The following is a 21,075-nucleotide window of genomic DNA, read 5'->3' as shown; positions in this document are numbered from 1 at the left end:
GGAGGCATGCCTTCAACAAGGCTTTGAAGGTCGGGGGAATAATTGTCGGCTACGAAAAAGGAGGACGTGGCAGGCCAGAGGCAGAGGCGTATGGGCAATCTTCTAAAAGCATCAGAATTCTGGAAGATCTATTTCCAGCGTTGTGTTTAATATCAGAAATTCAGTTCTCTCCCTCCCCCTAGTCGCTTGTCCCAAATCAAAGTATTTTATATCCTTTAACATGCTTTTCTGGATGCAGCTCTGAGGCACTTGTTACCTAGCGTCCTCATAATCATAATTAGTAGAAGAAAGGGAGTTCCCTGACTCAGTCCACTGGAAAAACATTGAGTGCAGTAGCGCGGTTGAGTGACGAGGGCGGAAAATCCCGAGGTGTCATGTGTCCTCGAACAAAAAAACAATGAGCTCAGCTCTCTCGAAAAATTTCCGCCCGAAATTTAGGCAGGTATGAGGTGGCGTGTCTTTTTCGTCAGCATTTTGGGGAATCCTGCTTTCAAAATCTGACTGCCTCCCAAATGAGACAGCTACAGGACTGAAAGAAATCCAGCAGATGCTAAAGGAAGTGCTGGATGGACCGACCGCATATCACCTTAAAGCTAGTGGGTTTCTTTTGAAAACAAAGTTATCGGAAAGCTCTTTTGAGCCGGAGCCGGGGGGCGTATGTGATGAATTCACACACGGAGATTGGCAAAGACTTCTCTTTCAGGGAGGTAGGAATGAGAAGTCTATGAATCCACCGATTTATCAGGGTAACGTAGGAGTGAGGAAAAGCCACATGGGTCGGGAAGCCGGGAGACCTAAGATTTCTCCCCCAGTTCTGATGCTCTGTGCGACGGAGGCAAACGCATATCTTCCGAAGAACAAAACCGTGTCTCCTTCTTGGGACATCTTGAGGATCAATAGCCATACTTGTAAAAGCACAGGTAATTTAAGCGAAATCTTCATGTGAGGTTTCAGATCTTTATGGAGTTAGCTACGAAGGTCCAGTTTATTGAAAGCTTAACACTTAGCTGGATAATAAAATGATCCCCTTGTTCCTCGCCCTCCAGGAAGGTTGGCATTCTTAAGCCATACGTGTTATATCAAGGTCTCACCTACGTCGTCGTTATTACCCAATACCCCGGAAGACAAATAGCGTAATCATTATTATTATAAACACTAAGCAGGACTATAATAGCTCACAATTAATAATTATGGTACTCACTAAGCACTCACTGTGTGCCAAGCACTGTTCTAAGATCTGGGGTAGAAACAAGTTAATCAGGTCGACACGGTTCATGTCCCACGTGGGGCTCACACTCTTAGTCCCCATTTCTCAGAGGAGTTACCTGAAGCCTAGAGAAGCCGTGACTTGCCCAAGGTGACACAGCAGACGGGGCAGAGCTGGGATTAGAACCCACGGCCCTGTGACTCCCAGGCCCGCGTTCCATCCACCGAGCCGCACTGCCTCCCCGCGAATAGTCATGTTGTAATAACTGTAGTCGGAGGTGAAATAGCACATTTGCAGGTGTGGATCACACCATTCGTGCTCCTGGAAGAGAAAGGGCAGGGGACTGAGTAACAGCTCTTCCGGTGTCGGGCTTTTCTACAGGTGGGGAAGCCGAGGCTCACGGAGAGGAAGTGATTTGCACAGAAGCAGTCATGTTAGCTGAGAAGCCAGTGTGGCTTAATGGGTAGAGCGCAGGCCTGGAAGTCAGAAGGACCTGGCTTCTTATCCCGGCTCCGCCACACGTCCGCCGTGTGATCGTGAACGAGTCACTTCAGTTCCCTGGGCCTCGGTTCCCTCATCTGTAAAATGGGGATTAAGGCTGTGAGCCCTATAAGGGAAAGAGACGGTGTCTATCCCACCTGTTTGGTACGTTGCCTGGCACAGCGTGAGTGTCTAACAAATACTTTTTTTTTCTCAAGGACCTGGGTTCCGATCCCAGCTCCGCTACTTGTTTTGGGTGACCTCGGGCAAGTCACTTAACTTCTGTGTGCCTCAGGTGCCTCATTGGTAGAAGGGGATTGATTGTGAGTCCCACGTGGAGCGTGGACCGTGTCCAACCTGATTAACCCCGGGGCGCTTAGTACAGGGCCTGGCACATAGGAAGTGCTTAACAAATACCATTAAAAAAAGAGAAGGAGCTGGAGCTGGAAAGAACTCCAAACTCCCTTCCATTTCCTAGCCAAGGCCTTTTCTTCTAGGCTCTTGTACTCTGTGTGTTGTGGGTATGGGGATTTTTTTGGAGTGGGAAGGTGAAAAGCAAGTGTTCCAGGGGAACAGGTGGATTTGAAGAATCTTGAAGAGAACAGTTACATATTTTTTCGGCGAGCTACTCTTTTAGGCGAGTGGCCGGGAATCTCCCTCTCATAGCGGAGTGTTTCTTGTAAGGGAATTTTATTTTCCCCCTCTCTTTAGCTCGCCAGAACACAAATCCGTTCCTGAAACGAGTTGGTGGGGAATCTTGGCAAGTCCTACCTTGCTGGGTGGCTTTAATAGATTCTTATTCTCCTCCTCAGACACTAGACCAGCTCCCTCTCACCAACCCGGAACATTTTGGCACGCCAGTCATAGGAAAGAAAACAAACCGGGGACGGAGATCCAACCATATGTAAGTTGAACGATTTTTCTTGTCGTGACCCTTAGTTGAGCCGGCCCATTCCTAAAATGTTTTCAGAATCCTAAAGCGCGGTGCGTTCAGGGACGATGTATTTGGGCTTTTGGCTCTAGCGTGGTGTTATCAAAATTAAAGGTCGATAAAGACCGAAGGAGCTTGCACTTCATTATTTATTTTTTTTTTAATATTAAGTGGGAGAATATGGCAAGTCTGCCGGTTGGAACTATTCTACTTTCCTTAATCACAGTGATTTGCACCGAAGGAAGAGCACGTTCATTTTTGACCCTTTCAGAGTCTTAAGTGTGATGTGCCTGTAAGGATTTGGGGAAAACGAGGAATCTTCTGACGTTGGCGTCCCCAGCATTTGGGGACATCTGAAGTCATTCTGTTCATTCCCACTCCCTTACTGGTGGCTTTAGCCGTAAGGTAATCCCACTGGATTGTTTTCCCCTCCTCTTTGCTCTTAGAAGAGACTTCCCTCTTACTGAAAAAATCACTTTCTAGCCCGGTACCATCCTTAATGTGGAACTGAGTCAATTCCCTTTCACACTACTTGCCTTTTGACCTTCCAGTGCTCTCCAGGATGTGACTTTGAATCTTTGGGCATCTCTCCACTAAGGAAAGAAGACTTGAAAAAGTAGTCCTGGGACATTTTTCCTCTCAAGATAGGGTCGGGTTCTGAACCCCGAAATATTATTAAGCCAAGTGGTAGATTCCAGAAAAACACCGCCTCTTTAAGAAATGCCCTGAAAGAATACCCCAGTGTGAATGCTTGAGAAATAAATGAATTGAAAGTTGGGAGTCCAGACCTCTAATTATACTACTGATAATGACTGTATTTTAATAGATTTACATCTTTAGATATATTTCTTCAATTTAAAATTATACATTTAAGTTCTTTCCCCCCCGGTCACTGATCCCTTTCAATAACCCTTGGAGTTTCACATTTCATTCCACACTTACTGCCTTACTGCGGGTATTTTTAGCACTTCTTTCCTCCTCTCCATGGCATATTTTGACTGCCTCACAGCATTTCCCCTCGGAGGAGTGGCTCTTTTTGAGTAGATCTGATGTACAAGCTCAGAACCGGCAGCAGGGTGAAAAGGCGACCCAAGATTTCGAGGAAGAAAACTAGCGGGGAAGAACCCTTCGATTCGCGGTTCTGTCTGCGGAGAAAGTTTTCCGTAGAATTACCTAGGAGGTTGACTGTTTCTCTTTCAGCAGGCCGAGGCATCCCCTTATATTCTTCCTGCCTGAGGTTGGTTTGCGGCTTCTCACAGTGATTCATGCCGGGGACCGGTGCCGGGCCCCGGTTCAGGCAGTTTGAACGGTGTTTCCAGCCCGGACCCTCTCCCGTTTCGCTGCTTTATCGTGGCGCCTCTTGGAATGGAGGAATTCCCACCAGGCCTTAGCTTAGAGTAGAGCCCTGCCCGGGCTCGCGTCTGGCTTTGCTAGGCCGAGACTTCCTCCATTTGGGACCTCCTGCCCTCCCTCCTATGTCTCTTTAGGGCCAGGGTTTGGGGATTTTTTTGCGAACGCCCGCTCCTTCCGTGGTTATCACGATAACCATGGCGTTTGCTAAGCGGTCACTATGTGTCGAACACTGTTCTAAGCGCCGGGGTAGATAGAAGCTAATCAGGTGGGACACCGTCCCGGTCCCACTTGAGTCTCACAGTCCGTCGGTGGTCAGCAGCCCACTGAGTTCTCTTCGTGAACTCACCGAACAGGCACGGCACCGCCTCCTCTCCCCCGACCCCCGGCCCAGTCCCTCCTCCCCCCAAGAAATGAGGCCCAGGCCTCCTCCTTGTGCTGCTTGAGCCCAGGGCGGATACGGTGGGCGCATTTACTCACAGCCTTAATCCCCATTTTACAGATGAGGGAACTGAGGGCAGAGGAGGTGAAGTGAAACAAAGTCACACAGCAGACGGGCGGCGGAGTCGGGATTAGAACCCAGGTCCTTCTGACTCCTTAGCCCTTGCTCTGTCCACTAGGCCTCGCTGCCTCCCCTTTAAGAACAATATAGTACAGGGCACACCGCATGCATCTCCAAGAAAGAAATGTTAAGGATAGAACAGTTTTCAAAGCTGAAAATGAGTTGCTGTCCTTTTCACATTTCTTTTCCCCCCCAAAAGATTGAAAACCTTCTCCTCTCCACTTAACACTCTCTGCTATCCATTGGACTCGACTCAATTCCGACACGCTTTTCTCGCCTTTTAGTTCAAACCGGTCGTTATTCAATTTTGTTCTCCAGCAAAAGCATCAACACCAATCAGCCTATTCAACATCTCCCAATCTCCTTGCTCGTCTCCGTTCCGGGCACAGGGAGCAAGTTTCATTTTCTTCAGCTCCGCTCGTGCCGGTGTCAGAATGACTCGGTGTTTTGGCTGGAAGATGGGGAGCGGATGAGCTGGAGAACCAGGGAGTGTTTGGGTTCCTTTCCTCTTGGCAAAAGAATTTCCACCATCCGTTTGAAAGTCAAGCTTTCCTCTCCTGGCAGGCGTAGCCTTTCTTCGTTAAAAATTCGGTAGAGAAGGTTGTGTGCTGGGGGGTTTTAAGACCCCCCAAAAGGAAATCTTTGGCACCCTACGCGTGCTTGATAAAGGGGAATTGCTAATGATGGAGGAGGGGGTGAACGGTCCTTCATCAGATGGTTCTTTGTTAGGAAATTCCTCTTGATCTCTGACCGGAGTGATCACGGAGCCTGCAGTGGAAATCTCAGGTTGTAGATTTAACTCCGGGTGAGAGAGTTAACGCTCTGTACCGACTGCTTGGGAAAGTTCAGCGAAAACCCAAGATGCGTTCCCTGCACCCAAGGAGCTTGCGCTCTAATGGAGAGATTTTGGGTTTTTTTCCCTAAATACTCATAATAATAATAATGATGATAACGATGACAGTGATAATGCTTGGTAAGTGTGTACTGTGTCAATTACTGTGCTAAGCACTGGGGTAGATAGAAGATGATCAGGTTGGACACACAGTCCCTGCATAACAGGAGAAGCAGCGTGGCTCAGTGGCAAGAGCCTGGGCTTGGGAGTCAGAGGTCATGGGTTCTAATCCCGGCTCCGCCGCCTGTCAGCTGTGTGACTTTGGGCAAGTCACTTCACTGGGCCTCGGTTACCTCATCTGGAAAATGGGGATGAAGACTGTGAGCCCCACGTGGGACAACATGATCACCTTGTTTCCCCCCCAGCGCTGAGAACAGTGCTCTGCACATAGTAAGCGCTTAACAAGTACCATCATTATTATTATTATAACATGGGACTCACAGTCTGAGGGAGAGAAGGGGTTTAATCCCCATTTTGCAGATTAAGAAACGAGGCACAGACAAGTTAAGTTTAGAAGCTTAGGGGAAAGAGCGTGGATCCGGGAGTGAGAGGACCTGGGTTCTAATCCTAGCTCAGCCACTTACCAGCTGTGTGACCTTGGACAAGTCACTGAACTTCTTTGTGCCTCAGTTTTCCCTCATCTGCAAAATGGGGGTTTAAAACCTCTTCTCCTATTTGGACTATGTCCCCCGTGTGCAACCTGATGATCCTGTATCTATCCCAGCACTTAATACAGTGCTTGGCACATAAGTGCTTAGCAAATACCAATATTTTTGTTGTTGTTGTTATTAATGACGATGTGACTTGCCCGAGGTCATCCAGCAGACAAGTGGACAATACTTTTAAAGAAGACAGTCAGATATCCTCAGTGAACTGGTCTTTTACTTTGTAGCCCAGAAGAAGAATCCTCATCATCTTCCAGTGATGAAGATGAAGACGAGCGGAAACAAATCGATGAACTACTAGGAAAAGTGGTCTGTGTAGACTACGTTAGCTTGGATAAAAAGAAAGTTCCCGGATTTCCAGCGCTGGTAAGTTAGTCCGATGAAAGGATCCGGCCCGAAACTGTCAGAGAGTTGAGGGAATAAATGATCCTCGACTCTCTTGGCAGTCACCTTGGTAAAATGTGAATTGGGTTGCCTGGTTATATTTGGGTGATTTGTAGTGTCTCAGTGAAGTAATAAATAAATCCAACTATAATATATGCAGAAATTCACATTTCAGAAATTATTAGAATAGGATCGATTATATCTGCTAATGCATTAACCGTTCTTTCTATAGTGTTTATCTTTCCGGTCCTACCCAACGCCATGCTGTCTAGTCACTAATCAAGGTTTATTACTTATCGAATCCCTTCAGAAGATATAGACTTAAATGTAGATCACGTACCTCAGATGTACTTGAGGTACAAAAAGCCAAGCCTTGAATTATCCAATTCAGTCAGGAGAGAGGATAATGTAGGAATTAGATTTGAACTCCTTGAGGACAGGGATCGGGTCTGCCAGCGTTCGGCACACGGTAAGCGCTCAAATACTTTTGAAATACAGACAGTGACTTAAATGAATTCTAACAGGCGTCATGCCATATGAAGTCCAGGAGTCTGGAGTCGCAGGTGGGGTAAAAGTGTATTCATGTAAAGTAGCGGAAAGTCTGGTGTTCCGAAAGGAAGCCAGAGGGAACGGGCTCCGATTCGCCTGCTGGAGAGAAACCCACGTCCCTTTTGGCCAGCCGCCCGTTGAAACTTTGAGAGCTGGAGAGGGGGGTCCAAGAAGTTGCCAACTGCCCGTTCCCCGGGGGCAGGGCGGGAGGCGCACCCCCGAAACCGGTCACGATCACCCAGAGGCCTGCCGGGAGTGAACGTTCGATAATGGAAGTCTCCCTGTCTCCCTTTCAATGCTGACGCTGCTTGAAGTCTCCTCTGACAGCTGTTTCTCGGACATATTTGCTGCTTGGTTCCGTGCGTGGGTGAAAGGAGACTCGGAAAATCTAGCCTCTTGCTTGCTTTCTTTGGCCTTGGTTGAGAGGTAGCTTTCCCTGAGCCACTTTGCACATAGTAGGAAGGTGGTTCGTGCCTTCTGGAACGATTGCAAATCATTTTAAATACCTTATAATTGCTGTTGTTCCTGGAGTCCGACGAACCCCGTAACCTTTTCGACTCTCCGACCTCCCTGGCGTGTCTGGAGTCACCTCAGCGCTGAGTACAGTGCCTGGCACATAGTAAGCGCTTAAATACTGTAAATACCCTCTCTCCTCCCCTCTCCCTTCCAGATCAATCAGTGGCATTTATTGAGCGCTTACCATTGGCAGAACGCTTGGTGAAGTATAACATAATAGAGTCGGTAGGCACTGTCCCTCTAGAGAACCTACTCGTCACGGGCAGGGAGCCCGTCGGCTAATTCTATCGTATCGTACTCTCCCGAGCGCTTAGTATGGCGCTCAGCTCATAGTAAGCGCTCAAGGAATACCGTTGTTGGATTGATTTAGGACAGGAATAAGCAGCCCCCCTCCCTGGGATCAAGCTGGGCCAGCCCCGGCCTTAGATTTCCACTCCGTGCAAGGCCGCGTAAGCCGATTCCGACCGTAGTTTAGGTCGGAGCAGAGCTTGCTGCGTGTGGATTTGTTCCCAGGGTCAGGAGACCCGGGAGGGGAGAGCTGGATTCCCACACTTTGCACATTCACTCTCTTGTTTATGTACAGCCAGGCGGGTTCCCCCAGGAGAGTTGTTCCTATACTGCTCTGCTCACGACGTCCTGTCCCTCCAGAGAAAATCTCTTTTCCGGGCCCTTCCCTCGGCGGGGGGACGGCCTCAGCCAGGGGAACTGGGATGACTGGGATGCAGGTTGTGGGTTTGGGGCTGGATTGCGGGGATCTGGACGGGAGGGAGTGACTGGGAAACCCAACGGAAACCAGGGAGAGAAGCTCAAATCAATCAGTCGTATTTATCGAGCGCTTAAAAGGGTGCAGGGCACTGTACTAAGCACTTGGGAGAGTACACCGGTGTCGGTAGACGCAGCCCTGGCCCCCAGTTAAGTTTTTTGCACATTTTTCAGAGTTCCAGAAATTTTCAAAATCATGGGTCCGCCGTTATAATTGCTTCGCGGCCCAGGGCGAGCGAAAGCTCTTCAAAGGTTTGGCCCGTGGCGTCGCCAGCTGCAGTTTGCGTTTGCTTCTCTTCAGATGCCTTCGACCGCTCTGTTGAACTTTAAGCCCACAGCGAGCTCACACCTCTCAGCCTTCACCTGTCCTAGTCTTTGCGGCCTAGCTTCATTTTAGGTGCCTTCCTGTGAGCCTTCTCCAGTTCCACTCTGTCCTCCGTAAAGTACTGGGAACAGATCTACCCACGGAATTTGCCGGTCGGGGAATCGCCGGGCTTTCGTGAGTGGCAGCAAAACCAGGCCTTCTGTCTCTCATTTTAGAGGTTTGATCAGTGCCCACGTTTGACTTCAGTTATCTCAAAATCATTATCATTTTTTCACTCAGACTGGATCTCTTCGGACGTCTGACTCGTTTCTCAGAATCATGCCAGCGCACCCTTTAGTTGGCATAGGAACCGAAGTTGGGAGTTCAAGTGAAGTCAAAGAAAAGGCCCCTTAAGGGAATAAATAAACCACTACCGTTCTCTCACCGGTGTTTATTCAGCACCTTCGATGGCGAAGCACTGTATTAAGCACCTGAGAGAGTATAAAGAAAGCAAGCCATTATCACTGCTTCCAAGAGCTTGCAGTCCTAAAGGGTGGGCAAAAGTAGTGACAGAGTATTTTTTCATGCTTACGCAAATTAGAGAAGCAGCGTGGCTCACTGGAAAGAGCCTGGGCTTGGGAGTCAGAGGTCATGGGTTCAAATTCCAGCTCTGCCACTTGTCAGCTGTGGGACTGTGGGCAAGTCACTTTACTTCTCTGTGCCTCAGTTCCTTCATCTGTAAAATGGGGGTGAAGACTGTGAGCCTCATGTGGGACAACCTGATTACCCTGTATCTACCCCAGCGCTTAGAACAGTGCTCTGCACGTAGTAAGTGCTTAACAAATACCAACATTATTATTATTATTGTCAGCTGTGTGACTGTGGGCAAGTCACTTCACTTCTCAGTTACCTCATCTGGTAAATGGGGATTAAGACTGTGCACCTCACATGGGACAACCTGATGACCCTGTAAATCTGCCCCAGCGCTTAGAACCGTGCTCTGCACGTAGTAAGCGCTTAACAAATACCAACATTATTATTATTAAATTGCGAGAGCAGGGGAAAGAAGAAGAATCCAGGAGGAGGCAGGACAGAAGCATCAAAGATGATGCGTCGCTTGATCTCCGTAGGTTATTTGCAGAATCTGATGGGCCTTGCTGAAAGAATGATACCGCTCAGCACTTCTTCCTCCATGTTTACCAGACATTGCCTCTCCTAAGACCTCCCACTCCCTATTTTTAGGCCCACGTGACTCTCTCATTATATTCTTATTGATTATGGCAAGTGGTGGAGGGTCTTCAGTCCTCGCCGGAGAGGTGCACGAACCTTTTAGGCTGTAATAAAGATCCCTTCCAGTCTAACCGCTCTAAAGTGTTTTTTAGCGGGCTGAGTTCATCCCTTGGAAGAATAAGATTGGGTTGGTGTGGTGACTTAATTTTTGGTATGGGGAATATAACTCCCTTAATGAAATTAGGGATGAACTCGTAGAGGATCGAGCACAGGCCAGGGAGTCGTAAGGCCCTGGGATCTAATTCCCCCTCCGTCACTTGTCTGTTGTGTGATCTTAGGCAAGTCACTCAACTTCTCTGGGCCGTCAGTTTCCTCATCTGTAAAGTGGGGATTAAGACTTTGAGCCCCTTGTGGGACCCGATGAGCTTGTATCTACCGCGGCGCTTAGAACAGTACTTGGCACATATTAAGCCACTAACAGATATCATCATCATCATCGCGACTTGGGGTGTAAGTTGTCGGGGTATTGCTAATGCCTTTTTATTCTCTCCCACCCCCTTTTTTCATCAAAAGGTGGTCTGCCCAGATTGCAGCGATGAGATTGCCGTGAAAAAGGACAACATCCTGGTCCGTTCTTTCAAGGATGGCAAATTGTAAGTAACAATAGAATGGAGCAAAACTCCAGCATGCCAGGTTCAGTCAGTCCATGGTATCTGAGAGCTTAGTGTTTGCAGAGCGCTGTTGTTCATAGAAGAAAGAGGGACTGTCACATTCACTAAATCCCTCCCCTGTATCCTTTTTCAGTTATAAATCTCACAGAGGACGTGATCGTTGTTTGCATTCCGCGCCTGCTAAGAAGGTGGCATTTAATGAACCCCTGATCCTCCTTTTAGCCCCCTTCCCGACCCCCCTTTTGGCATTGATCAGTAACGTGGCTCAGCAACAGTTTCTTTGATAGACGAATTTTGGACACCAGTCAATAGGGGAACTACTCGTTTGATTTCTTTTTTTTCCTAACCCAGGCAAATAGCCCGTCTCGAATAAAATCCTCTAGATCGAGGGATTTGGCACCAGAGAGAGTTGTGACCACCGTGGGCTTTCCGTGATGATTTTTTTTTTAAAAACATGCAGAACACAGAAGCTGTTATTTACCTAAGGTGTGAATTAGGCCGTAGCCCCCTCCTCCCTCTTCTCCCCTCACTCCCCAGTTTGTTGCCCCCTCTGGAATTCTTCTCCGAAGGCTGGTGAGAGTGGGCGTGCCCCGGGGCACTCCGAGCATGGTGAGAAGGTGCCCACCTAGTGAATTTGGCTGCCTGCAGGAAAGAGGAACTCAGCCGTTGGGCTCTTGCTCAAAATTAATTATTGGTTTCCTTTTCCCATGTGGTTTTCCTAATGTGTTTCTTTTGACCTTCCACTAAATCAGCCTCTTTTTGACAGATTATTTCATAATTTAGCTCCGCACCCCCGGAGCAAAATATTCAGTTGCACACTTATTTGTTACATAAAATCCTCTCCTTCCGTAAGACTCGATGACTTCTACCTTGAGGGAAAGCTGTTTGATACTGCACGTGGAAGTTCAAACAGGAGAGGAGAAGCTAGAGGGCGGAGAGTAGAGTGGGGACATGGAGAATCAAGAGAATACACTGAGTATATGGTAAATAATCTATGGGCCCCATCAAATTCAGGTTAAGCTGATGACCAGGAATAGCGAACCCATCTTTTTCTGCCCTTCTCGCACTCCCGGCGAGCCTGCCGCCGATCCGTTGCCCACATCCTTCCTCTAGCCTGGAAGTCCCTCCCGCTTCATATCCGACAATCCACCGTTCTCCCCACCTTCGAAGCTGTCCCTAAAATCACCTCCTCCAGGAGACCTTCCCCTGCTAAGCCCTCATTTCCCCTTCTTGCTCTCCCATCTGCGGCGCCTGGGTCCTGGATCTGAACCCTCCTAAGATTTGGTATTTAGCCCACAACATTACGTGCATAGCCGCCCACCCTGCCGTTTCCCCTGTCTGTAATTTATTTTAGTGTCTGTCTCCCCTTCTAGACTCTTTGTGGACAGGGATCGTGTCTACCAACCTTATTGTACTGTACTCTCCCAAGCGCTCCGTATCATATTATAATCTGCGCTCAATAAATACCATTGATGGAATGATTGAGAGGCTACTAGAATGTAAGCTCCTTGAGGGCAGCGATCACGTCTTCCAAATCTCTTTTTCCTACCGTTCCCTCCCAAGTGCTTCGTAGAGTGCTCTGCATAGGGTAAGTGCTCAGTAAAGGCCACCGGTCTAAGACAAGCCCGCTCATAGCCAGTTCCGTTCTCCCCTCGCTCTGTGAGGCTTTCGCATTTAACGGCATCGGAGAAGATAGATGCGGGACTGAGAGCATTCCAAACCTCCCCCAGCTGCTCGTCAGTTTTATTGATATTGCACGCTTTTATCAATTGCACGTTCCCAAATTTAAGCCATCCTAAACGTCTGAATTAGCCGTGAGCTGTTGGGAAACCACTCCGATCATTTCCAGCGGTTGTGGTGACATCTGTTGGTTAAAATCGTGCTCCAATTAGACAGCCGCAACGATGCCAACGTGTTACAGTTTCTACCAAAGATAGTCTTAAGAAAATAGTGACGATTAATTTACCGTGTTGTCTCCTAATTCTGTTTATGTCTTGCCTTGCTAACGTCAAAAGGTCGTCTTGAATGTTTGGTGTCTTATGAATTATGAATCACTTGCGGATAACCAGTAATTTTCTCACTTTACAATCTGTACAGCGCCTCTGTCCCACGGAAGGATGTCCAGGAAATTAGTAGCGAAACCGCACCGAAGCCTGATGCTGTGTTAAAACTAGGTGAGAATATTTTGGAAAGAAGTGATGTTCAGTTTGATCCGGAAGTACGTTGGACCCCCTTTTTTGACATTATAAGTATTGTGGTCATTTTCAAAGTCTTATTTCATAAGTGACATTTGGGGGTCATTGAACTTAATGCGCCTTGAGTCGCTTGGAACAGTTGTTTAAACATAAGGCTTCTCTGGGCAGTTTTTATTTTTAAATATCCAGTTGACCTTTTTCTTTTTCTTTTTTTAAAGAAACCCTCAGCATAACCTCTAGGGAGAGTCTAGGCTATGGGAAGTGGCTCTGGAGAATCATACGTTTGAATCAATATTACTGTTCTCCCACTCTTTGCCGGAAGCTCAGATATGGCCCCAGGGGACGGGGAAAGAGTGAGAAAATAGTGACTCGACAAATACCCTATTTTCACATTCCCCGGCCCCGGAAGACAGACTTCTTTGATTATGGTTTAAATTGCATCTCTAGATCGCTTTTAGGTCCTTACTGCTGCTCGCTTCCTTTACATCGCCCTCGCTCATCAATCGGTCAGTCAGTCGGTGGTATTTCTTGGGCGCTTCCTATGTGCCGAGTGCTGTACTGTGAGCTTGGGAGAGTCCACGCTAACAGAGGTAGCAGACACGTTCCCTGCCCGGAACAAACTTCTAACTCAGTTGCAGACTCTTGTCGTTTGGTTAGGAAGCAGTGAGAATTTGAAAGTCAGCTTGTATGTTCAGAATACAAGGTGTGTCTAGCTTGTTTGCATTTGAATTAATTCAGTCGCAGTTGAAGAAGGGAATCTAGTCCATTATAGAGTGTCATTTTTCCGTGTAAAGAAAGAATTGTGTATGAGAAGGCTTTTTTTTTTTATTATTCCAGAAGAGGGGACACTTGAATGTATTTTAGTGTTCTGCGCCTTCACTTAATTTTAATTTCATCATTCCTTGGTAGTGATTGAGCACGTACTGTGTGCAGAACACCGTACTAGACGCTTGGGAGAGGACAGTATAATGGAGTCGGAAGACATGTTCCCTGCCCCCGAGGAGCTTACAGCCTAGATCAAAGATTGAGAAATAAGCACCATGGAAGGATGGAAACTTAATATGTTCTTGTGTTTTGGGAGAGGTTTTGGTCATAATAGTTTTCATCAGGAAGAGATTTTGTTGTCTTCCTCGTATGGGCTCTCCTAAAGGTTTAGCGCAGTGCTCTGCACCCGGTAAATACCAGTGATTGATTGACGTGCGGCTGCGTAAATGGGGACGGAATCATCTCTTGATGGGGTGGCTGCCTGGTATTGGTGGGATTTCTGCTCACAGCACAGAGTGCCGGGACGAGCCCGCAGACACTGTTTCCAGAGCGTCTCTTGGAGCAAGTTGAGACCCGCCGAGCAGGGCTGCCCTATATCCTGGGTTGTCACACTCGGGGCCCCTGGAACTGCCAAGGCTGTGCTGCTGCTGCCAGGGGCCAGCCTACAGCCCACTTGCACCTGTGGGCGGGGGGCATCACTCAAAATCCAGGAGACCGCGGGTGTGGAAATAGAGATTAAAAGTTTCAGGCAGATCGAAGCGGAGATTGGTAATTGGTAAGCTTGGTAATAAGGAGATAGAGTCACAGAGTCAGAAGGACCTGGAAGCTAATCCCGGCTCCACCACCTGTCTGCTGGGTGACCTTGGACAAGTCACTTCTCCGAGCCTCAAGTCACCTCATGTTGTGGACAGGGAATGTGTCAGTTTATTGTTATATTGGACTCTCCCAGCTGCTTAGTACGGTGCTCTGCACGCAGTAAGCGCTCACTAAATACGATTGAATGAATCCAGGTATGTTCTTTCTACCATGTCTCTCTGGCTTTCTCCTCTGGCCCAATCACCCAAGCTCCCCTTCTTTTCCGACTAAAACATTCTCACTTTTGTGTTTTCTGGCCTCCTTGGCTCACCCACCCTGCACTGGGCCCCGGCGATCTCGGGGATTGCGCTCTCTGTCCCGTGCTCAGTAGCCCCTCCTTTTAGTCCATCTCCCATCAAATCGCCTTGCCCGGCTCGATGCCCGGTCGGTAGCGGTTGGAGAGGGGACGGCACAACCGTCCCGAAACCCTCCGCCCACCTCTTCGGCGGTCGTGCACCTGCACCGCCCCGGAGTCCCCGGGCTCCAAACTCGAACGGCTCAGAGCCCAGATAGCCAAGTCCACCCGTTCGCTCCGGCAGAGCGAGTCTTTTCCTCGGTGCGGGAAGCCCGTCAATGGGCAGCGATTGTCTCTGTTGCCAAATTGTCCATTCCAAGTGCTTAGTACAGTGCTCTGCACATAGTAAGCCCTCGATAAATACTACTGTATGCATGAATGAACTCTGAAAGCCTTCAACTGAAACGTGAACGCATCCTGGTGGCCTCGATCGATCTCTTTTGAAGGAAACACGATTCCGACTTGATCCCCGCGTGTCGGAGCGAGCGGATGCCTTCCCGTTCCTTGAGAACTAACCCGTCCCACCCTTGTTTCCTCTGTAGCTTTTGACCAAGCGCTCGAGTTCCACAAAAGCCGAACCATTCCTAGCAACTGGAAGACGGAGCTGAAGGAGGACAGTTCCAGCAGCGAAGCGGAGGAGGAGGAGGAGGAAGAGGAGGATGAAAAGGAAAAAGAGGATAACAGCAGCGAAGAAGAGGCAAGTAAAACCACAGCGGCCACAAGTTCCAGGGGTCCACCCACCCGCTGTGGTGTCGGGATGATCTTGGCTGCAGAAGGTGTTTCATTTTCCCCTTTCACCTAGGGCTTGGCATAGAACGATGGTGCTTACGTTGATGAAAAACCTCAGCGTGGACCACGCTGGTCTTGGAAAACGGCTCCGGCAAGCTCAGCCCCGCTCTTTCCGGAATCGGGCGGGCGGGGGGCTTCCACGAGCCTACCGCTCCCTGGTTCTGGCTGTGGTACCCGGGAGAGTAGTGACCTCTTGTCCCCCAACCCTCTGGCGGTGTGGGGTGACCTTAGGGTGACTGTTTAGCCCTGCCAGCCCCTCAGGCGGGAGCAGTAGGCAAGAGAGGGGTGAGGAGCCTCCGAGGGTTTCATTGAATTCCCCCCCCACCCCCCAAAACTCCTCCGCGAGCCCTCACGGGAGGGCGAGGAGTCGGTGCACGTTCCCGCTCGGTCCTGTGCAAGCATTCACTGGATCCCCGAAGCCGGGGATAGGCTGCCTCGGTCCCGGGGCGGGTCTCCCTGTGGCCCCCAGCCACACCACCTCAGAGCTCTTGGCCAAGGACGGGGTCGTCGAGGAGAGGAAGAAGAGGGTAAGATAGGAATAGATGAGGGAAATGGAGTTCAAGCTCATAGGTTCTTGCAAACTGGATCTCTGCAACGGATGGAGGTAGAGCAGCCATCCGTGAGCGCCGCTTGTCCACCTAGACCGGCCCTTATTAAGTGTTTCTTGTAAAAAGAAACCCGGCTACGGCGAACCAGCTGAAGTAGTCAGAATAAGAGTTTGTTACCGGTCAGAGAGGATAGTCATTGGTCTCCCCGACCCTTCACCGCACCAGTCCCACCCGCACCCTGGTGCAGACTCTCACCAATTTCCGGACAGAGTAGAAATAATATTAGTTGCGCTCCCTAAAGGTGCTTTCCAGAGAAGCTTCTGTCCCACCTCTGCCTTTCAAAGAAGAAGCGGGAGGATGGTCCCAGCCCCAGCCGGCCTCCCCGGCCCCTACGGCCGCCTCACCTCGCGGCATTTTGCCGGGCTCGATTCCGTAGATGTTTAAAGGATTCCGGTTTTAAAACAGTAGCAAAAGAAGCAACTGATATGTCAGAGACCGGTTGTCCCTTCCGGGACCTCTCGCTGCTCTGTCTTGTCGAGGTCAGGCAGGCCCAAAGGAGAAGATCGAGGGACCAATCTAGCGAAGCTCTAAGATTGGTCAGGGTCTCACAGTGGTTCCCCAGGAGAAGGAACCGGGGCTACTTCTCGCTCCCCGGTCCGGGTTAGAACAGTGCTCGGCACACAGTAAGCGCTTATAACAAATACCGTCGTTATTAATTATTACTTTCCTTCGCTTTAATAAAATGGATCTCTAATCCTCAAGGATCCGAGTTTCTACCTCATGAAAGAATTGGGTTAAGCCATTAAATAGAGTATAATCTTGGATGTTTAGACTGTCTAACTCAAAAGGGAGGTATAAATGCTTTAAAAGGTACCTCCTAGGGGTTAATTAAAAAACCCTCGATGAAGGCATAACTACATCTGGCCTGTATCACACTTGTTACTTTGTACAGTGGTGCGATGTCTTGATTTAGACGAATTCCCATAAAGTCACCCAGGTCTTTTTTGTTTTAAAAAAAAAAAATCAATTTGAACTTCCTAATTACCCGGAGAGAAATAAAAATCTAAATATATTTCAGAACCGGGCTATTAGTGGTAGTGATTTGGCAGGTTTAAAAGGGCTGCATTTAGTATTTCTTTCTAACTCCCAATTTTTGTGCCCCAGTTATTCCCGCAACACCTAAAGAGTGGCTTGCCCATGACTGTTCGTCAAGCACACGTTTACCTCAGTGTGCATTTAGATGCGGGACCTGTCGGTTAGTTAATCAGTGTCACATTTCCCAATCCTTAGAGATCCCTTGGAAGTATTTGGAGGGTCCGAAATTGGATCATTTACCGATACGCCCAATTTTTTCCAAGAACAGCACTTGATGAATATGCCTTCCACTTGTTTCTGTCACTTTATTAGACTCTTTTTTAAAAAGCCTACACAAGGGATAGGCGAGCTGACTTAGTTAACGTGGTAGTGTAGGAGATTGAAAATGGCTCGGATCGAATCCTCGAGGGCTTTTGCTCTTGTTTGTTTTGATCTGGTCCGTCGGTGCATTAGAGCAGTTTTATCGAATGGTGGTTAATTACAGGGACGTCAATCTGATGCCCTTTGCTGGCCTGAGCTTGCTGGGCGTGAAATTTGCACTTGTGCCCGGTCCAGATCTGTACCTTCACTGGTGAACGTAGAGAGGAGGTAAAAGTCGTAGGCGTCAGTTCCCTTACAGAAAAAATCGTTGACGAGTTGGGTCTTTTCCCAAAGCATCCCCTTCCATCGATGGACTTGCAGAGCTGTCTTTCAGACATTTTCTTCTGTCAAAAGTCCAGCTATCTGCAGGTGTCCCTTCCTGGTTGAACTCAATCAACTTGGTGGCCGGAGATCTCTCTTACTGATCAGTTACGGAATTTGGGTTTTGTGGGTGTCGAGAAGCATGTGGATGTGGATCATTTGAAATAACAATGGATAATTTTGGGTTGGTGTTCTTGGTTCTCTTTGTTTGACATCCGGCTTAAATTAGGAAGAAATAGAACCTTTTCCGGAGGAAAGAGAGAACTTCCTTCAACAGCTGTACAAGTTTATGGAAGACAGAGGTGAGTGCTCTTCTTGCAGACGTGACTAGCCCTCTTAGTCCACCCTCCCCTCTGACAGTGTCGAAAGATGCCCAGATTTCAGTGGAGAGAGCCCGTCCCACAGTGGGACAGAACGTCATTAACCGAGATCCTACCGATCCAGTTCGTGATCATTGGACCCTGCGTTCTTCCCTCCCCTCTCTCGCCCCACCTTTCCCCCCCAACTGCTGCCTAAAAAGGCAAGCCCCGATCCTCCGTTAAGCCGCAGCATTCGGGAGATGCGCAGAGGAGAAAGAGCCATTTCTGCAATTTGTACCTATTTGAGGCCGATTTAAAGAAGTAGGTGGAGAAAGCCGCACAACCCAGGCTTAGCATACCAATCAGCGGGCAAAGGCAGGAGGGCTAGGGAGAGGACCCTGCCCCCAGCAGGGGGAAATGAGGCCAAGTGACCTGACGTGACCGTTAAGATCGGGTCGACCAACTTTAGGGCTCAGCGCAGTGCCCGGCACATAGTAAGCTGTCCATAAATACCACTGATCAGTTGAGTGGCCTGGTCAGGCCCTGCCACTGGTTAGCGATTGCCCAGGGCTTCCGGTCATTGGCTAACCCGCCTTCTTGGTGCAATAACTAAACGGAGACCTAGTGGGCAATTAGCAACGTTGATCATGCCTAGCGGGGACTTCGGGGCAGGGGGGTGTAATAGTTAAAAAAAAAAAAAAACTGGATCACTTATCTACAAGGCTGGATTAAGGGGCTTCAGGAGTGTTGACTTAAAAATCTCTAACGTTTCATTCTCTCATTCCAATAGGCACACCTATTAATAAACGGCCTGTTCTTGGATACCGAAACTTGAATCTCTTTAAATTATTCAGACTTGTTCAAAAGCTTGGAGGATTTGACAGTGTAAGTATCTAAACCTCGCTGAAGAATTCACAGACGATCACGTAGATTTTAGAGCGAGCCAGAAGAGAAGCAGGAGCCGAGGGAAGGTCGGCCTGCTGTGTAAAACTGGTCCCCCCACCAAAGTCCCACTTCGTTTATGGATATAAACCCGGGTGCCCACCATCTCCGGCTCTCACCGAGCCGCACGCCCTGGTTAGTCATCGGTCAGGGCTTTTCGTCTGTCATAAAGCCGTCAGCAGATGTGCCTTGGACACGTTTAAAATTGCAGTGGCATTCACTAATAATAATAATAATGTTGGTATTTGTTAAGCGCTTCCTATGTGCAGAGCACTGTTCTAGGCGCTGGGGGAGATACAGGGTCATCAGGTGGTCCCACGTGAGGCTCACAGTCTTAATCCACATTTTACAGATGAGGTAACTGAAGCACAGAGGAGTTAAGCGACTTTGCCCACGGTCACACAGCTGACAAGTGGCAGAGCAGGGATTCGAACCCATGATCTCTGACTCCCAAGCCCGGGCTGTTTCCACTGAGCCACGCTTCTCCTGAGAATTATATCTTCTAAATTACTTAGCGACTCACGTTAGTGCCCTTCTCCCCCTCTAGACCGTAAGCTCGTCAGGGACGGGGAACGTGGCTGCTCATTCTATCGTATTGTACTCTGCCGGGCGCTTAATACACTGCCGTGCACCCATTAGGCGCTCAAAAATACCGTTGATGGATCTGAATTGGGCTGGCGCATAAGTAAATGCCAAACAAATACCCCAGTTATTATAGCAGGGAAGCAACGTGGCTTCGTGGAAGGAGCCAGGCGTGGGAGCCAGAGGACCTCGGTTGTAATCCCAGCTCTTCCACTTGTCTGCTGTGTGACCTTGGGCAAGTCATTTAAGTTATCTGTGCCTCAGTTACTTCATCTCTAAATTGGGGGTTATTATCCCTCTCCCTCCGACTTAGACTGTGAGCCCCATGTGGGACAGGAACTGTTATCCAATCTGATTAGCTTGTATCTACCCCAGCGCTTAGAACAGTGCTAGATACAGAGTACGCACTTAAGAAATACCGTCGTTATTATTATTATTATTTTGCTAGGGCCCATAGAACTGTCCTGATTTTCCGCATTGGGATTCTTATGGGAAAAGAAAGCCTTTAAGATCTCTCTTTTTTTATTCCGACGTCCAGCTTCTCCATGAAAAATGCCATTTCTGATATAACAAATATAAGAACCTGTTTAGTGAGATGAGAGATTTTTGCTGCCACGTGAGTGTTTTCAAAAAGGCAGAAGGCCTCTACTTCAGCATGTGTGACTTTCGGGAAAATTTCTCAGCAGGGCAACCAGACCACGGCTGTTACCGAGCCCAAATAAATCGTGGCTCAGATAAGACCTCGGCTGCAGAATTTTTCTGCTTTTAGATTTATTTTTCATAAGGAAGTTAGACGCTTCCTGCACGTGTGTGCTCAAGTTTTGTCACCTGCGTCGTCCCCTTCGTTAATGAGAGACCTTGGATTTCCCTTTGTGCAACAGATTGAAAGTGGAGCAGTATGGAAGCAAGTCTACCAGGACCTGGGCATCCCCGTGTTAAACTCGGCTGCAGGATATAATGTTAAATGTGCATACAAAAAGTAAGTGAAGGCGCTCGACATCGTATTTTCGTGGACCGTACGCACCGGAGTCGTACTTGAATTTCAGCAGATTTGGCGGAGGCCGCCCGCTCTGAAAACTTGGGTCCGATGCGTAGGCTGATGGGGGTGGGCCACCGGGTCAGTTGTAGCTTCCCTTGGGCCGCCAGAGGAATCCCGGGCCTTCCACCCGTGAGGCTTCCAACCCCCGGGGTACTGGCATGGTGGCAAAGAATGGAGATTTCCCCCGATGCAGTGCCTCGTGTGTGAGGGAAAGTGGGCTGGGGTCCGTTAAGTGACTGGTCCAGGGTCGTGGAGCTGGGACCGACGGCCAGATCTCCTGGTTCCCACCAGCCACTCGGCCTCTTCAGTGAGTGACACTCGGTGGTGAGCAAATCTGTCGTCTGCTGTGAAATATGGCGTAATCTGACAGTCCCCAAGATCTGGGAGCTTTATCGACCGCAGACTGCCCGCCAGGATTGGGGGATATTTGATTTCGACAACTCCGGGGGGTGTCCCCGGAAAGAAATCAAGCGGTGGTCCTTGCGGG

General features: G+C 48.8%; 1 protein-coding gene across 5 annotated transcripts in view; it reads left to right on the top strand.

Moving 5' to 3' along the window:
* The window catches only part of ARID4B (AT-rich interaction domain 4B), a 93,170-nt gene that overhangs the window by 48,615 nt on the left and 23,480 nt on the right, over positions 1-21,075 (top strand). For all 5 annotated transcript variants that reach the window (XM_029047108.2, XM_029047110.2, XM_029047107.2 and 2 more), the window contains exons 7-14: positions 2,500-2,591; positions 6,315-6,453; positions 10,406-10,485; positions 12,601-12,677; positions 15,156-15,310; positions 17,956-18,028; positions 18,816-18,910; positions 20,431-20,528. In XM_029047108.2, coding sequence (XP_028902941.1) covers positions 2,500-2,591; positions 6,315-6,453; positions 10,406-10,485; positions 12,601-12,677; positions 15,156-15,310; positions 17,956-18,028; positions 18,816-18,910; positions 20,431-20,528 — 809 coding nt within the window. The remainder of the gene's footprint in view (positions 1-2,499; positions 2,592-6,314; positions 6,454-10,405; positions 10,486-12,600; positions 12,678-15,155; positions 15,311-17,955; positions 18,029-18,815; positions 18,911-20,430; positions 20,529-21,075) is intronic.

The sequence above is a fragment of the Ornithorhynchus anatinus genome, chromosome 19 (genome assembly GCF_004115215.2).
Source record: "Ornithorhynchus anatinus isolate Pmale09 chromosome 19, mOrnAna1.pri.v4, whole genome shotgun sequence".
Classification (NCBI taxonomy): Eukaryota; Metazoa; Chordata; class Mammalia; order Monotremata; family Ornithorhynchidae; genus Ornithorhynchus; species Ornithorhynchus anatinus.
This window is presented reverse-complemented; position numbering and strand designations above follow the sequence as displayed.